The sequence below is a fragment of the Babylonia areolata genome, chromosome 6 (genome assembly GCF_041734735.1).
Source record: "Babylonia areolata isolate BAREFJ2019XMU chromosome 6, ASM4173473v1, whole genome shotgun sequence".
NCBI classification, from domain to species: Eukaryota; Metazoa; Mollusca; class Gastropoda; order Neogastropoda; family Buccinidae; genus Babylonia; species Babylonia areolata.
Window position 1 is genome coordinate 51,644,023 of NC_134881.1, and position 14,441 is coordinate 51,658,463.

Below are 14,441 nucleotides of genomic sequence, written 5' to 3' on the forward strand. Positions count from 1 at the left end.
CAGTAACCATGGGACGGACCACAGGCTGCTTCCCGGTCCCCTAAATTGTCCGTCTTAAGGGCGTTGTTCACCATGTCTCTTTCATGTCTGTGTAAATGATAGGCATTAGAATTATATTCATATATTATATACACATCTGCTTTGTCCTGCCTACACCAGCCAGAAAATGCTGGCCTTTGGGAAAGTGAACTCCAGACGTCACAGTACTGCCCTTTTAGATTGTCCACATCTGACTGATTGTGAAGTAGTTTGATTCGGGATGTTTGTCGGTCAGAGTGCAGTGTAAACATGCGATTTTGCTTTAGACTCCAATTATTTGCCTTGTGGGCATCTGTTTTAGCAGATGTGGTGTAGCGTATATATGGATTTGTCCAAACGCAGTGAGGCCTCCGTGAGAAACCAAACTGAAGTAAATCACTTCTGAGAAAATTCAGAGAAAACTAGATTGACTTCCTGCAGCAACAGTAGCAGTCTCTATCAACCCCATCACACTTTCTGCAGCCAGCTCAAGTTAAGAGTGAAATTGGGTTTTTTTTTAAAAGTGTGAAAGGAAAATAGTTTCATTTGGAAGAACACTTTTGAAGTTTAGAAAGGGGCTGGCAAAAACAGAATGTGAATAACAACTTCAAACGTGTGCACATAGTTTCATTTGGAAGAACGCTTTTGAAGTTAAGAAAGGGGCTGGCAAAAACAGAATGTGAATAACAACTTCAAACGTGTGGTCATCTTCTTGTCTGCTCATCAACAAGGGGATTGTTGCAGCTGTGAGACTGACAAGCTTTAGTCATTCATTTTATGAGACATAATGATCATTGTATACTTTGTTTACAGTTCAAATACTGTACCTTCTACCACACACAGCTTACCTGAGAACTACCTCCATGAAATGTCTCCAGGCAGTGCACTGGACCCAAACCAGTCAGTGGATATCTGCTGTCACATGGCTTCATGTGTTGGTTTTCCTGTTTTGACCATCCAGTAAGAAAGGAAGTTATCAAGTGTGGTTAGTCCGTCCTTACCATCCTCAAGAGTTATCTCTGAGAAGATGGCTCCCTTACCCAGGGTTTTGGTGACACACTGACAGCACCAAGTTCCTTTCTCAGTCGTCACCGGCGTCAGTATTTGTCATTCACCTATCCACTGAAAGACATCTCCTGACACAGTCAAAGCTTGTCAGAATGTTGTGTGTGTGTTTTTGAAAAAAGAAACGATTTAACTCACTCCATATGAACGGCGAAAGAGACGACGTTAACAGCGTTTCACCCCAATTACCATCATCAAAATATTGCAAGCGGAAGGCTCTTATACTGAAGACGTGAATGTTGACAAAGAATTCCAGAATTCTGACGATGGAAGCTAAAGGTTGGGTCATTCAGACACCCACTGGACATCCGAGGGGTCTGTGTAGAGGAGAAGAGAGGACTGGCCGTACTGAGTGAGTTAAGAATCCCGACACTGGTAGATGTTTTGATCCACCCTCCCATCTAGTGAACATAATTTTATTATTCTGTATGCGTTACTTTTAGAATGTTCATTCTAACATGTTATTAATCACTGAGGCACATTGAGTTATGCTGCAGATGTGATGTACCATATGTGGATTTGTCTGAACTTGTTTATCACTTTCAATACAAAAGACCATCGTTGAATGATGTGTTTTGGTATTCCACAATGTGGAATTGTCAGATATCTAAAATTTGCTTTTTGGAAGTGCCATCAGTGACTGCTTTTACTTAGATCAGCTGGGGTTTTTTTTTTTTTTTTTGTCTTTGTGTTCATTTCCCAATCTTCATTATACATAGTTTGGTATCCCAGACCACACTTGGCAGCTTAAAAAAAATTAGTGGATACTCGGTAGTTCCATTGTTTATATCCAGTTTGTCTCAGCACTGTTGTATGGTGTACTATACTAAATGGTTCTCGCTTTTATGGTAGCATCTCTGTGTACTCATTATGGGGAATAAAAGCAACTTATCATTTGAAGGAGTAATGGTTTAACATCATTCTGTTTTATTTATGCCCATGTCTGATTTCTTTTCCATGTCCTACAAGATATGTATTGTTCTTAGTGGGAGTCTTGAAGGCCGTGCCTCTGTTTTCCCCATCAGCTGTTTATGCAGGGTTCTTACATACAGACTGTAACAGAGTGATGGATGTATGGAAAAAGTCTTGGAAAAAAACTGAGGGAACCAGTTCCAGGGCTAGAAAAGTCTTGGAGAAACATGTTTTGCCCTTCAGGGTCAGGAAAAATCCTGGAATGTTAATAAAACCCTTTGATCAGTACCAACTATCAACAAAACACACACAACCCCCCCCCCCCCCCAACAAAAAAGAAAAGAAAAAAAAAGATGAGAATTGTAACATGGATACTGGGATATCTGATGGTCTCTTTCATCAGCTGTAAAACAGACACACTTTGGATTATTTGGCTTTGTGTTTTGTGTTTGGTTTGGGAATTTTTCAGTCTGTCTGGAAAAGCTCTGGAAATACAAACAGTATGGAATTTTGTATGTTACGTTTGTGTTTGGGAACCCTGTTTATGGATTCCTTCATGTTCCAAAGAATTTACAGTTTTTGGGGGACCCTTGATTTTTCATCTTGTCTGAATGTCGCACCGCTGGAATCAACACTGAAGATGGTGTGCAGGGAGATGACCTATGCATTGTTTGAACCACACTTGTGGGACTTTCTCACTGTATGGATGGACATAAATCGTCTGGATAATAGCTACACCTTTGTCAGTATCTGAAATCTCCAGTGGTAGAAAACAGATCAATAATAGAATATCGTTTTGATATATATTTTTTTTAATGGCTGTAACCTGCTGATCAAAACGGCTGTAACCTGCTGTCAAAACGCTGAGACTAACAGCAAGTGCAGCAACATTCAGAATATACTTAGTTTGGGACAGAGGGAAAGGAGCATACAGAACAATAATCGGACATCAGATCTAACTCTGAGGATGTCTGTTAATTGATACTGAACATGGAGATAAACGCATTTGTTTCAAACAGTACTGTTCTCTCTCACTTGCTTGTTGACACAATTACGGTCTCTTTCCAGACTACGAACACTGAAAGAGATTAAAACACTCACTTTTCCAAAGATTTTAATTACATCCACATTTCAATGTCAGAACAACGCATTTGAAAAGCATTGTATCAGTAAAACATTAAAAAAAAATAAAAAAAGCACACCAGCAATGCGCACACCAAATCACACATCGACCAGCTTTTTTTTTTAACCACAAGGACGGAAGATGAATAACAGTAACAAAAGAAATACCAACAAACAGATGGCATAATGGTTACTGAAAGTATGCACAGAAAAGGAAAAAAAAAAAAAAAAGTTCTCATTTTAGGTACAAGAGGGGTGGGGGAGAGAGAAACACATCACATGTTCATGGACGGAATGTATTCACTGGAACTGGTAAATACTATCAACTGGCATGCTATTTTCACATGAAAAGTCTGGTGGATACCCCCCCACCCCCAAAATGAAATAAAGAAATATCCCGCAAATAAAATGTATTTAATGGTATGTTATGTCACAGGAAAAGAAAAAAAAAAAAGAAAAAAAAAGAGCGTCAACAGCTGCATGCTCTCATTGCAGTTCAACAGATTCAGAATGTCCACTCTCTACACATGTACTCTGGGCAGACTTGGTCTTCAAGGAATGACAGGCTGTTTGTCAAACAGTAACAAATGTGATCTGAGTCCAGTCAGAACGCGGTGAGTCCAATGAGCATGCAAGCTGGTGAACAACACAAACTCTTGCCACGCCTGGAGATGCATCCAGTGGTGAACACCACAGTGACACCCCCCCCACCCCTTCCACACACAACAACCAACATCATGACAACCTGGCAAAAAAAAAAAAAAAAAAGCAAACAGACTGGTTAAAAACAAAAGGAAGCACTGTTCCATCAAAACGTCTTCTTAGACGGTTCTGGCAATGAATGGATATTTGACAAGTGACACTGTTGCCTGTGGTCCTGTCTACTGCACACGGCCATACATTTTTGGGAATGAATGAATAATTGTTAATTGTTGTTTAGAGTCTAGCTGACCGCACAGGGCCATATTGGGACTGTCAAATGCTCAACCGTTTCAACACAAAACTGTCACACACACACACACACAAAAGAACCCCATTAGATATACACAGTTCATAACACATTATCCTAACCATTGAGCTCCTTATGGCAAGTAAGATTAGGCCGTGCTGAGGACGCCAGCTATTCCTCTTAATTCACCATCCCCAGATTACAAAAAACAAAAAAGGAAGAAACAATACTTCAGAGCCAAACAAAAAATACATAAAAAGGCCATAGAGGCAAACATCACTGCTAAATGGACAGCAAGTGCCCATCCCAGTGTTAACAATGTCACTACCAAATCGCCAGAGCAAAACAGCACAGACAGTATATCATAGACTGTGGAAAAGAGAAAAAGTGTCAAGGCTTGCTTGAAAAGGGGAAAGGATCGGGAAGGCAGAAAAAGTAGACAACAGTGAAGAAAGAAAAAAGGCAGAAACAAAGAGAGTGACAGAGGACATTTCTAGCACAGCATTTCCAGAATGTGGGGATGCTGTTGATAGTGAAAGACCCCCGGCATTCCCATGGGGGGGGGGGGGGGGGGGGGCGAATGAAGGGATACACAGATCACAGTCTGCACATCACAGAGGACAAAGAGGAGGCAACAAATGAGAGACCCACAGACATGGCGCATGGATTAAGAAATCAACTATTTCAAGATGCAAGGTTCTTCGTTAATGATTCATTGCACGCTAAGAAAAAAACCAAAGAATAAATCACAAGTCAAAACAAAAGCTCCGAGCACACATGCATACATACTTGGGACATTTCATGACTTGTGGAAGGTTTTCTTTCAAACATCTTTTTTAATCCCCCCCCCCTCCCTACCCCCCAAAAGAAAGTCTTTTCTTTGTGTATATAAATACCATCTCTTCATTCCATTTAAAACATTTCTAACAGTTCCTTTTTTTTCTCCTCAGAACCATGAATTACTTCCCTGATCTGATCACCAACCTTGGATTCACAAAATGTTTGAAAACAGTCTGCAGTATTCGTTACTGAACTTTTGACAGGACATCAAATAGCACAAACAAATGGAATGTTTTCAAAACATTCAAACTAGCATCACAGCTATCTATCACAGAAACCACACTTGAAAACAAATCTGGAGACAGTTTCTGTGAAGATTTTACTTTCATATGTGACAAATTTCTACTGTACAGCTAAATTGTCACAATGTGAGAGAAATTCAGCATGTTTTCAAGAGATGTGTGTTTATATAATTATACATGTATATATTGTTATTTAAAAACAACACATTTGGACACTTTTAAGGGTGACTGTCCACAGACATGCCATTTCAAATTCTGAGATAAAAAAAAAAAGACAAGAACTTACGGAAAGCGTCAAATAGTTTCTTCAAACTTTTTTTTTTTTTTTTTAAATGAAATCGACACCTGTGTAAAAGATCAAGAACTGAATTATACAGGAAAAAAAAATCTACAAATTAGCCATTCCAAAAAAAAACCCTGACAAACACTTATGTCACGGAAAAGCATCTCTCAAAAAATAGAAAAAAAGAAAGAAAAAAAAAGAACAACAACAACAACAAAAATTGCAGAACATAATCTGTTTCTACCCTGGATAGCTTTAAGCAGAGACACTGACATCCAAACAGCCATCAAACGAACAAATGAACTTTTGTTGCTGACAAATGGTTTTCAATAACTGTAAGCTCATAACATGACATGAATCATCCTGGTACAAACTTTCTCCTTCCAGTTCACGTTGAAGCTTGCACAACAGTTACAGGTGTACATCAGTGAAGGAAAAAAAAACAACAGAAGGAAACATTAAACAAAAGGAGTCATGCATTTTAACATTTCAACACTGACACTGACGCAACATCAAAAACTAAAAGGACTGCACACTGGTCTTTACATGATTGAACAGACATGCGAACATTCTGTGAGGAATTATGCTAGCATCTCAAATAAAGTGATTTCCCAACCAACAAGGAACACATTACATGCAACAAAAAAATAATACAAAGGCATGCTGAGAAGACATGTAGCCTATGACAAGTGATTATCAGGTCTCGTGTTATTCTTAGTGCCTGAATATTGCCTTAGGAAAAAACCCCCAGTAATATAAACCTTGAAAAGACATGAAATGTTAGGAATTTTGTCTTGTCTAAACTGTTGGGACCTGTACAGTATTGTGTGCATCTCAACCCACATACTAAATGAGTTAAGGCAGACTCTAAAAACCCACCCTTTTCTGGTAAAAACAAATTTGCACCCATAGTCCGTTGTTCTTCCAGTGTAAGCTATACCTCCCCTGCGTCCTTCTTTACTGTCGTCGTCTCTTTGCAATAATGTCACCACTTAAAGACATTTAGGACCTGGACATGCATGATCATGACTTTCATACACCTGACTTGTTTTTTGTAAGATAAAACTGATCTTGCTTTGGATGCGAACTTCAGGAGACACTGAACAACAACCATCTGTCCACTACACACATCCAACCTATTTGCAGTGATCCTACCATAAAATAGAAAGACAACTCTCTCTGTTTTGTATCAATGCCATTTTTTTTTTTCACCCTGTGCATAAATCATTGTTCAGCAGTTTTTCACTTCATATTTTGTGTCACTTGAATGAATTGCAAAAGAAGGCACATTCAAAATCAGGTTTGAACAGATGAGAACCAATAGTTTTGAACACTGTTTTGTCAGCTCCAAATAGTTATAACCATATCTATATGAAAGCAAACTGAAATATAATCCTTCAAACTACCTCAAAGTAACGGCATTCTTGATGTGTCCAATCTCCTCTATGAACACAAGTCAGCAGATTTCAGTATGCACCACTATCTCACTAATTAGACACCGTTTTTTTTTTAACTCAAAAGTCTAACAAAACATTTCTGTTTAAAAATTCTGTTCAGTACAGCAAACAAATCATTCCAAGACAAATATGTGTACAGAAAGAAACAACCCAGATGGCATGGAAACAGACTCACCAGAGTCAATTGTCAAAGAGATGGTGAAACAAAAGTGCCTGATCTTTTATCTTTTGTTGACTTATCTCCCAGTTGACCTTTCAATGCCACATCAGGGCTGAAAAACTATCAATATTGGCCCCACACAACCTGAATTAAAAAACAAAATAAACAATCTTGGAAAAGAAAACTGGTACGGTCACATTCATGCATATAAACTTAGGACATGCCTACGATTGTGACCATTCAGTCAATTTTTCTCTTGAAAAACAAAGCAACAACAAAAAATATAAAAACCAAACATGAACACAAACACAATTATACATAATAACAAAAATCATATTGTTAACAACCGGCACACAAAAAAAAAAAAAAAAAAAAAAAAAAAAAAAAAATTGCCAGCAGGCAACCCACACATCCTGGGCACACAAAAAACAAAACAAAAGAACACAACAAAGTTAAGAGAGCCTGGTTATCAAGTCCAGAAAACCAGGACGCAGACAGTTTTCAAGGTGTTCCAGACAAACTACTGGTGAAAGAGCCACCAAGGCAGAACAGAAGAAAAGGGAGAGATGACAGGAAGGAAAGAGAAAGGCTAGAAAACAGAAAAAAAAGAGAGAAAATTTGCAGCAGAGCTTTTCCAAGTGGGTGTTCACAGAAAGAGCCCTCAGCATTCTAACTGGTGGAAGGAGGAGGGAAGGTGTTTGGCACGGGGTGGGGGGTGGGGGGGTTGGGAGAGGTAGTAACTGAAGACCAACAGGACAGCAATGAACAAGGACAGGCAGAGACACAGAAAGATGAAGGAAAGAAAGGAGGGGAAAGAGACAGACAGAGAGAAAAGACAAGACAAGACAAGACAAGACAAATAGTTTACCGAACTGGGCCATTTGCCCATATCAAAGGGAACAGTGGGGCAGGGACAAAAATCAAACGTAAGGGGACAGAGAGAGAGAGAGAGAGAGAGAGAGAGAGAGAGAGAGAAAGAGCACTAACAGTTGAGAAGAATGTAGCAGGACTACCATCAATAAACATGCACCCACACCTTTTCATCCAAAAAAACACCTCCTCCTACAAGACAGCACACAAGTTGGATCACAATATCAGAAGAAAAAAAGAAAGGAAGAACCAGAAACCACGCCGCAAAGCATTTCAGTCCCTGAAACAAACCAAAAAACTCTACACCAACCAAACACTGCAGGTTTCTGTTATCTCTTAGCCTAGTTGATGCCGGGATATAATTATCATGAGGGCGCACAGTCTTGTCAAGAAGTCTACCAAACCTAAATGGATAGGACAGACCACCACAGCAACAACAGCAGCATATTCAACATTTATCATCATCAAAACACAGAGAAAAAAAAAAAAAAGAAATTAAAAAAAAAGTCTCAGAGTATGGGGCACAAAACAAAAGCTAAAAAAAGAAACACTAACACTGCCAAGCAAGCAGATTTCAGCTTGGAGTCCACAGTTCCAGACGCAACGACTTATGATCAGCAGTATCACAGAAAGTTGGGTCAGCAGCAGTTGGGGAAATCAAAAAAACAAAAAAAATCAATCAGCAGGTTATTTCTTTGCAGTTGCACCCCCCACCCCTTCCCTCCCCATTTTTTTTTCACACACACACACACACACCTATACATATATATACATAAATTACAAATCACTACACAAGTTTATCATTCAAAAACTGCCCTCTGCAACAGCAAATACATTTAAAAGAAAAAATTAAAAAATCACCAGTTGAATTGTATTATTAGCATCACACATTTTGATTATTCTGGGTTTGTTGGGTTTTTTTTTTTTGTTAAAATGTTCCACACACTGAATCTACCTCGTTACAAAGAATGGTGTGAGAAGGGTAAAGGAGGAGGGGGGGGGGGGGAAATTGGGGGTGAGGGGTGGAGGTCGTGGGGGGGCTTCCTTGATTCATGGGGGGGGAAAGTATGTGATGTAAAAGTGAATAAAGAAAAAAGCTGCACACACACACACACACACAAACACATCACATGTGCCAAAATTTGATGTGCCATCATCATCATCCAAACACTTTTCTCTCCTTTTCTGCTTCTATTGCTCCACACTCCAGATCCGAACTCAGGTTGGGTGGACACCAGTGTACAGTGAGATCATGCACAGCTCCAAGGGAGTGGGGAGGGGTAGTGGAGGGGGGGAGGGGGGTGGGTAACTGTTTCACTTTGATTTGTCATTCATTCAGTTAACACGTCAACCAGCTGTGTTTCAAAAAAAATCTTTTTTTTGTTGTTGTTGTTGTTGTTGTTGTTGCTTTCATTAAACTCAGTATCAACAGTGCCTCATGTCACCACAAAATTAAAATAAATACCCCCCCCCCACCCCACCCCCCAAAAAAAGGCCCTGGAGACCAATCTAGAAATGATAATTTGAAAAAAAAAAAAAAAGATTGTTAAATGTATTGAGTACTTGGATTTTTTTTTTTTTTTTTTTGTGTGTGTGTGTGTGGTGCAAATGTCTCCAAATCATGTCAGATTTTTCTGCTGTCCCTCTGAATTCACTGTATGTGTATTGTGACAAAGATTTACTTGTTTCAAAATAAAATACTGTTTACACTAGATGTCTCAAATCCAGTCCAGCTTATCATTTTCATCTTCTTTCTTCAGATGAGAAACTATTTGCAACAGTATAAAGGAGAATGAAATGATGGGGTTTTTTGGTGTGTTTTTTTTGTTCGCGACTTTGTATTTTTGTATTTTGAACGCTGTCTTGTTTCTTGAATTAAAATGTTTATTGACGAGGGCAACAGCCGAGTGGTTAAAACATTGGACTTTCTTCTTCTTCTGCGTTCACTCGTATACACACGAGTGGGCATTTACGTGTATGACCGTTTTTACCCCGCCATGTAGGCAGCCATACTCCGTATTCGGGGGTGTGCATGCTGGGTATGTTCTTGTTTCCATAACCCACCGAATGCTGACATGGATTACAGGATCTTTAACGTGCGTATTTGATCTTCTGCTTGCATATACACACGAAGGGGGTTCAGGCACTAGCAGGTCTGCACATATGTTGACCTGGGAGATCGGTAAAATCTCCACCCTTTACCCACCAGGCGCCGTCACCGTGATTCGAACCCGGGACCCTCAGATTGACAATCCAACGCTTTAACCACTTGGCTATTGCGCCCGACGCTGTGCTGGTTCAAATTCTAACCAAGAAAATAAACTCTGGTAATATACATTGTATTCAGACAGATTGTTATATTGTATTACACGCTCAGACACAAGGCACCCAGGGTCCATTTAGCTCTCACTGTTGTGATGAGCATGGTCTGGTGAGTTTTGGATTATTCTGGTTTTTGCTGTTGTTGTTCTAGCTGTTGGTTTCCCTTTGGCATCTTGTCTGACAGTTGTGATCATGTCAGAAAACACTCTAGCTCTATATTTGAAAGATAAATGACAGAGATTGACTTTCTAATATTTTCATAAGTTTTATCCTTCATCTGTGAATGAGAAATCCCTCTTCCACCTCACACCTTCAAAGACACACACACACACACACACACACACACACACCCTTTATAAGGTATGCTACACTGTTATATCCATGAAATCACAGGCTTTGAAAAGACGAGGGACATCCTCATCTCCACCAAATCTGTCAATCAGCTTACTGTTTCCACACAAAAGCATTGATACGTTTTAATTCATACAAGTCAGCATGAATACATGTGAGGCAAACATGAGCATGGGCACAAACACATATGCATACAAACACACACAGTCCCTCTTGTGAGCGAAAATTGTCGTGAAGGAAAGACTGGCATTGTATATCTTCAAGCATTACATACAAACAGCCAAACAGCCCAGGACAAGAGCCAACTGTAATGAAATGACAAGCTTTGTGTATTCCCAGTGCTGAGTGAAAGTGTACCTTCACAACAAAGGAATAACCCCCCACCCCTCCACCTTCCCCCTCTACTGGCGATATAAGATCAAATACGCACGTTAAAGATCCTGTAATCCATGTCAGTGTTCGGTGGGTTATGGAAACAAGAACATACCCCCGAAAGCGGAGTATGGCTGCCAACGGTCATACACGTAAAAAGCCCACTCGCGTATATACGAGTGAACGTGGGAGTTGCAGCCCACGAACGCAGAAGAAGAAGAAGAATTAAAAAAAAAACAACCCAACCTGTTGAGACCAAGAGCCAGTAGGGGGGGGGTGTGTGTGTGTGTGTGTGTGTGTGTGTCAAAGCATGATACATGCTGTGTTTTGTTTCCTCTCTCTCTGTGCTGCTGTGCAACATTGTGGAGTCAGCATCTTCTCACTCCTCAACGGCAAACACTGTTTTCCACTCAATCTGGTGTTAAGTTGTGGTCTGAAATTTCAGCGTTTGTAATTACACACCTTTTGTAAAAATCTTTTTACAGGCACAAAATATACCTCAAAGAATTAGAAGCTTTCTCGTTAAAAAAAAACAACAAAAAAACCCAAACAACTGGCCTCGTCACCTGCTGTCAGGTACGGCAAAGGATCAGTTCAAGCTGCACCCTATTCAGCATCCTGTCTGTATGCACTTAGCATCTTGTGTTCTGTGACTACAACAGACAGTAAGCAGCTACTATGTATCCACAGTGTAAAGAAGTCTTATAGGTGTTTTAGGTCTTTGAATGCTCAATGATAAATAACTGTATTGTCATCAGACGTTTCGTTTTAAAACGGGTCTTCACCATCCTGATGAGACAGGATTCTGATGTCAGATCTAACAACGGACTTCAATGTTCACTCATCCCCGAAATCGTTTCCCTCAATTTCACCCTCCCCAAAATAACTCACCCTTAGCCTGTTGATGATACCAACGTTCGCCTGGCAATGCTTGTACAATGAAATGTTCCTCAAATCCGTGAAAAATAACCAGCACAACTTCCCTCATCACACATGGGGTTGACTGCAGTAACCATCAACTGTACCACTCAAGTCACCAGTACTGAAGTCGTACAGGTCTTCTGTGTCTTTCAGAACTTCACACGCACGGTAGTGACTGTGGAAATAAATCCACAATGGCTGAGCTGTGCACTGAGGGACAGTGAGCTGCTCATGACGACTCTGAGCCACATGCATGCGTGAACATGGTGAGGGCAGTGGAATGTGCGACTGGGGAGGGAGGTGGGGTGGGGTGGGGTGGGGGTGGGGTGATGATCACACACACACATTCCATTCAATAAGGCACAAAAGTCTTTTGCTCAATGAGACAGCTGAAGCAAGAGTCCCTTGTGGTGGAGTGGGGTGGGGTGTACAGAACGCATCATCCACTCTCTTGTCACCACTCTCTGCCACACACACACACACACACACACACACATGCACAGACAAGGGTAACAAGCTTTGTTTTTTTGATTGTCAATTGTGGACAGAGAAATAAAATTTTCCATTGCTGGCCTGTCCAGGGCGACCAGCCAGGACTACAGCCCAGTCCAACAGGTGTGTCCTGGGAATGAAGCCAGCCACAACAAGCCACACCACTCACTCCTTAATTCAACAACAGGTGCTGACGTGTGGCCACACACCACTCACTCCTTAATTCAACAACAGGTGCTGACGTGTGGCCACACACCACTCACTCCTTAATTCAACAACAGGTGCTGACGTGTGGCCACACACCACTCCCTCCTTAATTCAACGACAGGTGCTGACGTGTGGCCACACACCACTCACTCCTTAATTCAACAACAGGTGGTGACATGTGGCCACACACCACTCCCTCCTTAATTCAACAACAGGTGGTGACGTGTGGCCACACACCACTCACTCCTTAATTCAACAACAGGTGGTGACGTGTGGCCACACACCACTCACTCCTTAATTCAACAACAGGTGGTGACATGTGGCCACACACCACTCCCTCCTTAATTCAACAACAGGTGCTGACGTGTGGCCACACACCACTCCCTCCTTAATTCAACAACAGGTGGTGACGTGTGGCCACACACCACTCCCTCCTTAATTCAACAACAGGTGCTGACGTGTGGCCACACACCACCCTATCTAGTGAAGACTATGCACACTCACAAGTGTTTTGTTTTTCACAAACTTGGACCACTTGGCATTAAAAACCTGGTAATTATAAAAATAAAAAAAAAGTAATCCAAAATACATGTGACACAAACATAAACCAAGTGTCACAAACATAAAGAAAAAACCCATCAAACAAAGAACTGATCACTTTGTTTGTCGCAGTCTATGAGCAAGGATCCACTAACGTGCACCACAACACATGGACAAAAACAACATCATGCAGCTAAAAGAACAAAACTATAAAGCACAAAACATACCCACAAAAGACTAAATCTACCGACTCATTCTTTCCACAACGCTTTTTGACTCAGTTCAGACCGACTTTAACTGCAAGACATGTTTAAAGAAAGCACTGCGAATGCCTTGCAACAGACAAGACTGGCCATCCCTGACGTACGTACATACGTACGTAACTTCGCACAAGGTCCGTTCCACCTGTTCAGCCGATGACCCCATACACACCACTGACCTCCCCTCCTTTGTCCCCCAGGCTGTGTTGACGTGGTGCTCACAATCGCACAGTCTACCTATCTCACACTCCTCACAGCAACCACACCTCTCACCGATCTCTGCCGTCATGTCTGTGCGCTGTGTCTCTGTTAAAAAAAAAAACAAAAAAAACAAAAAAAAAAACACAACTGCAGCTGGGTGCCGAATCCCACACGTCAAACCCGCGCAACAAGCCCTGAAGCCGCCCTGAGCTCTGTGGCTGGGACTGGGAATTCACAGGAGTCTCTCTCTCTCTCTCTCAGAACGCCGGTCACTTCTTTTTGGTCTTGCTGCCCAGGGAGGATTTACTAGAGGAGGAGGAGGCTCCCACAGGCGACACGGCCTTGTTGACTCCGTTGCCGGTGGTGGTGGTGGTGGTGGTGGTCTTGGAGCTGGAGGGGGTGGTGGAGCGTGAGGAGTTCCTGGGCACGGGTAGGGAGCAGCCGCTATTCTGGGACCTTCTGCTGCCCTGTTGATCAGAGAGTGGTCACTGTCATCATCATCATGTAGTTATATATGATCAGTGAATGATACGGATATTTACATAGTGCCTATCCTTAGTCAGAGACCAAGCTCTAAGCGCTTTACAAACATGGGGTCATTTACACAACAGGCTGTCTACCTGGGTAGAGCTGACTGACTGCTGCCATCGGGCGCTCATCATTCATTTCCTGTGTCATTCAGTCAGGTTTAAGTCACGCACACATACACACTCAGATATGTAACATGTTAAGTGTATGACCAATTTGTTTTATTTACCCTGCCATGTAGGCAGCCACACTCCATTTTTGGGGGTGTGCATGCTGGATATGTTCTTGTTTCCATAACCTACTGAACGCTGACATGGATTATAGGATCT

The 14,441-nt window shown here is 41.3% G+C and overlaps 2 protein-coding genes across 5 annotated transcripts in view; one reads left to right on the forward strand and one right to left on the reverse strand.

Annotated features, from left to right (window-relative positions):
• Nucleotides 1-1,990, forward strand: part of LOC143283139 (uncharacterized) — a 10,813-nt gene extending 8,823 nt beyond the window's left edge. For both annotated transcript variants that reach the window (XM_076589280.1, XM_076589281.1), the window contains exon 4: nucleotides 1-1,990. This exon is cut by the window's left edge and continues 1,918 nt beyond it. The gene's annotated coding sequence lies outside the window, so the exon portion shown is untranslated.
• Nucleotides 1,991-12,646: 10,656 nt separating this feature from the next.
• Nucleotides 12,647-14,441, reverse strand: part of LOC143283439 (myosin light chain kinase A-like) — an 84,182-nt gene continuing 82,387 nt past the window's right edge. For all 3 annotated transcript variants that reach the window (XM_076589676.1, XM_076589677.1, XM_076589675.1), the window contains exon 13: nucleotides 12,647-14,051. In XM_076589676.1, coding sequence (XP_076445791.1) covers nucleotides 13,854-14,051 — 198 coding nt within the window. In that variant the 3' untranslated portion in view covers nucleotides 12,647-13,853. The remainder of the gene's footprint in view (nucleotides 14,052-14,441) is intronic.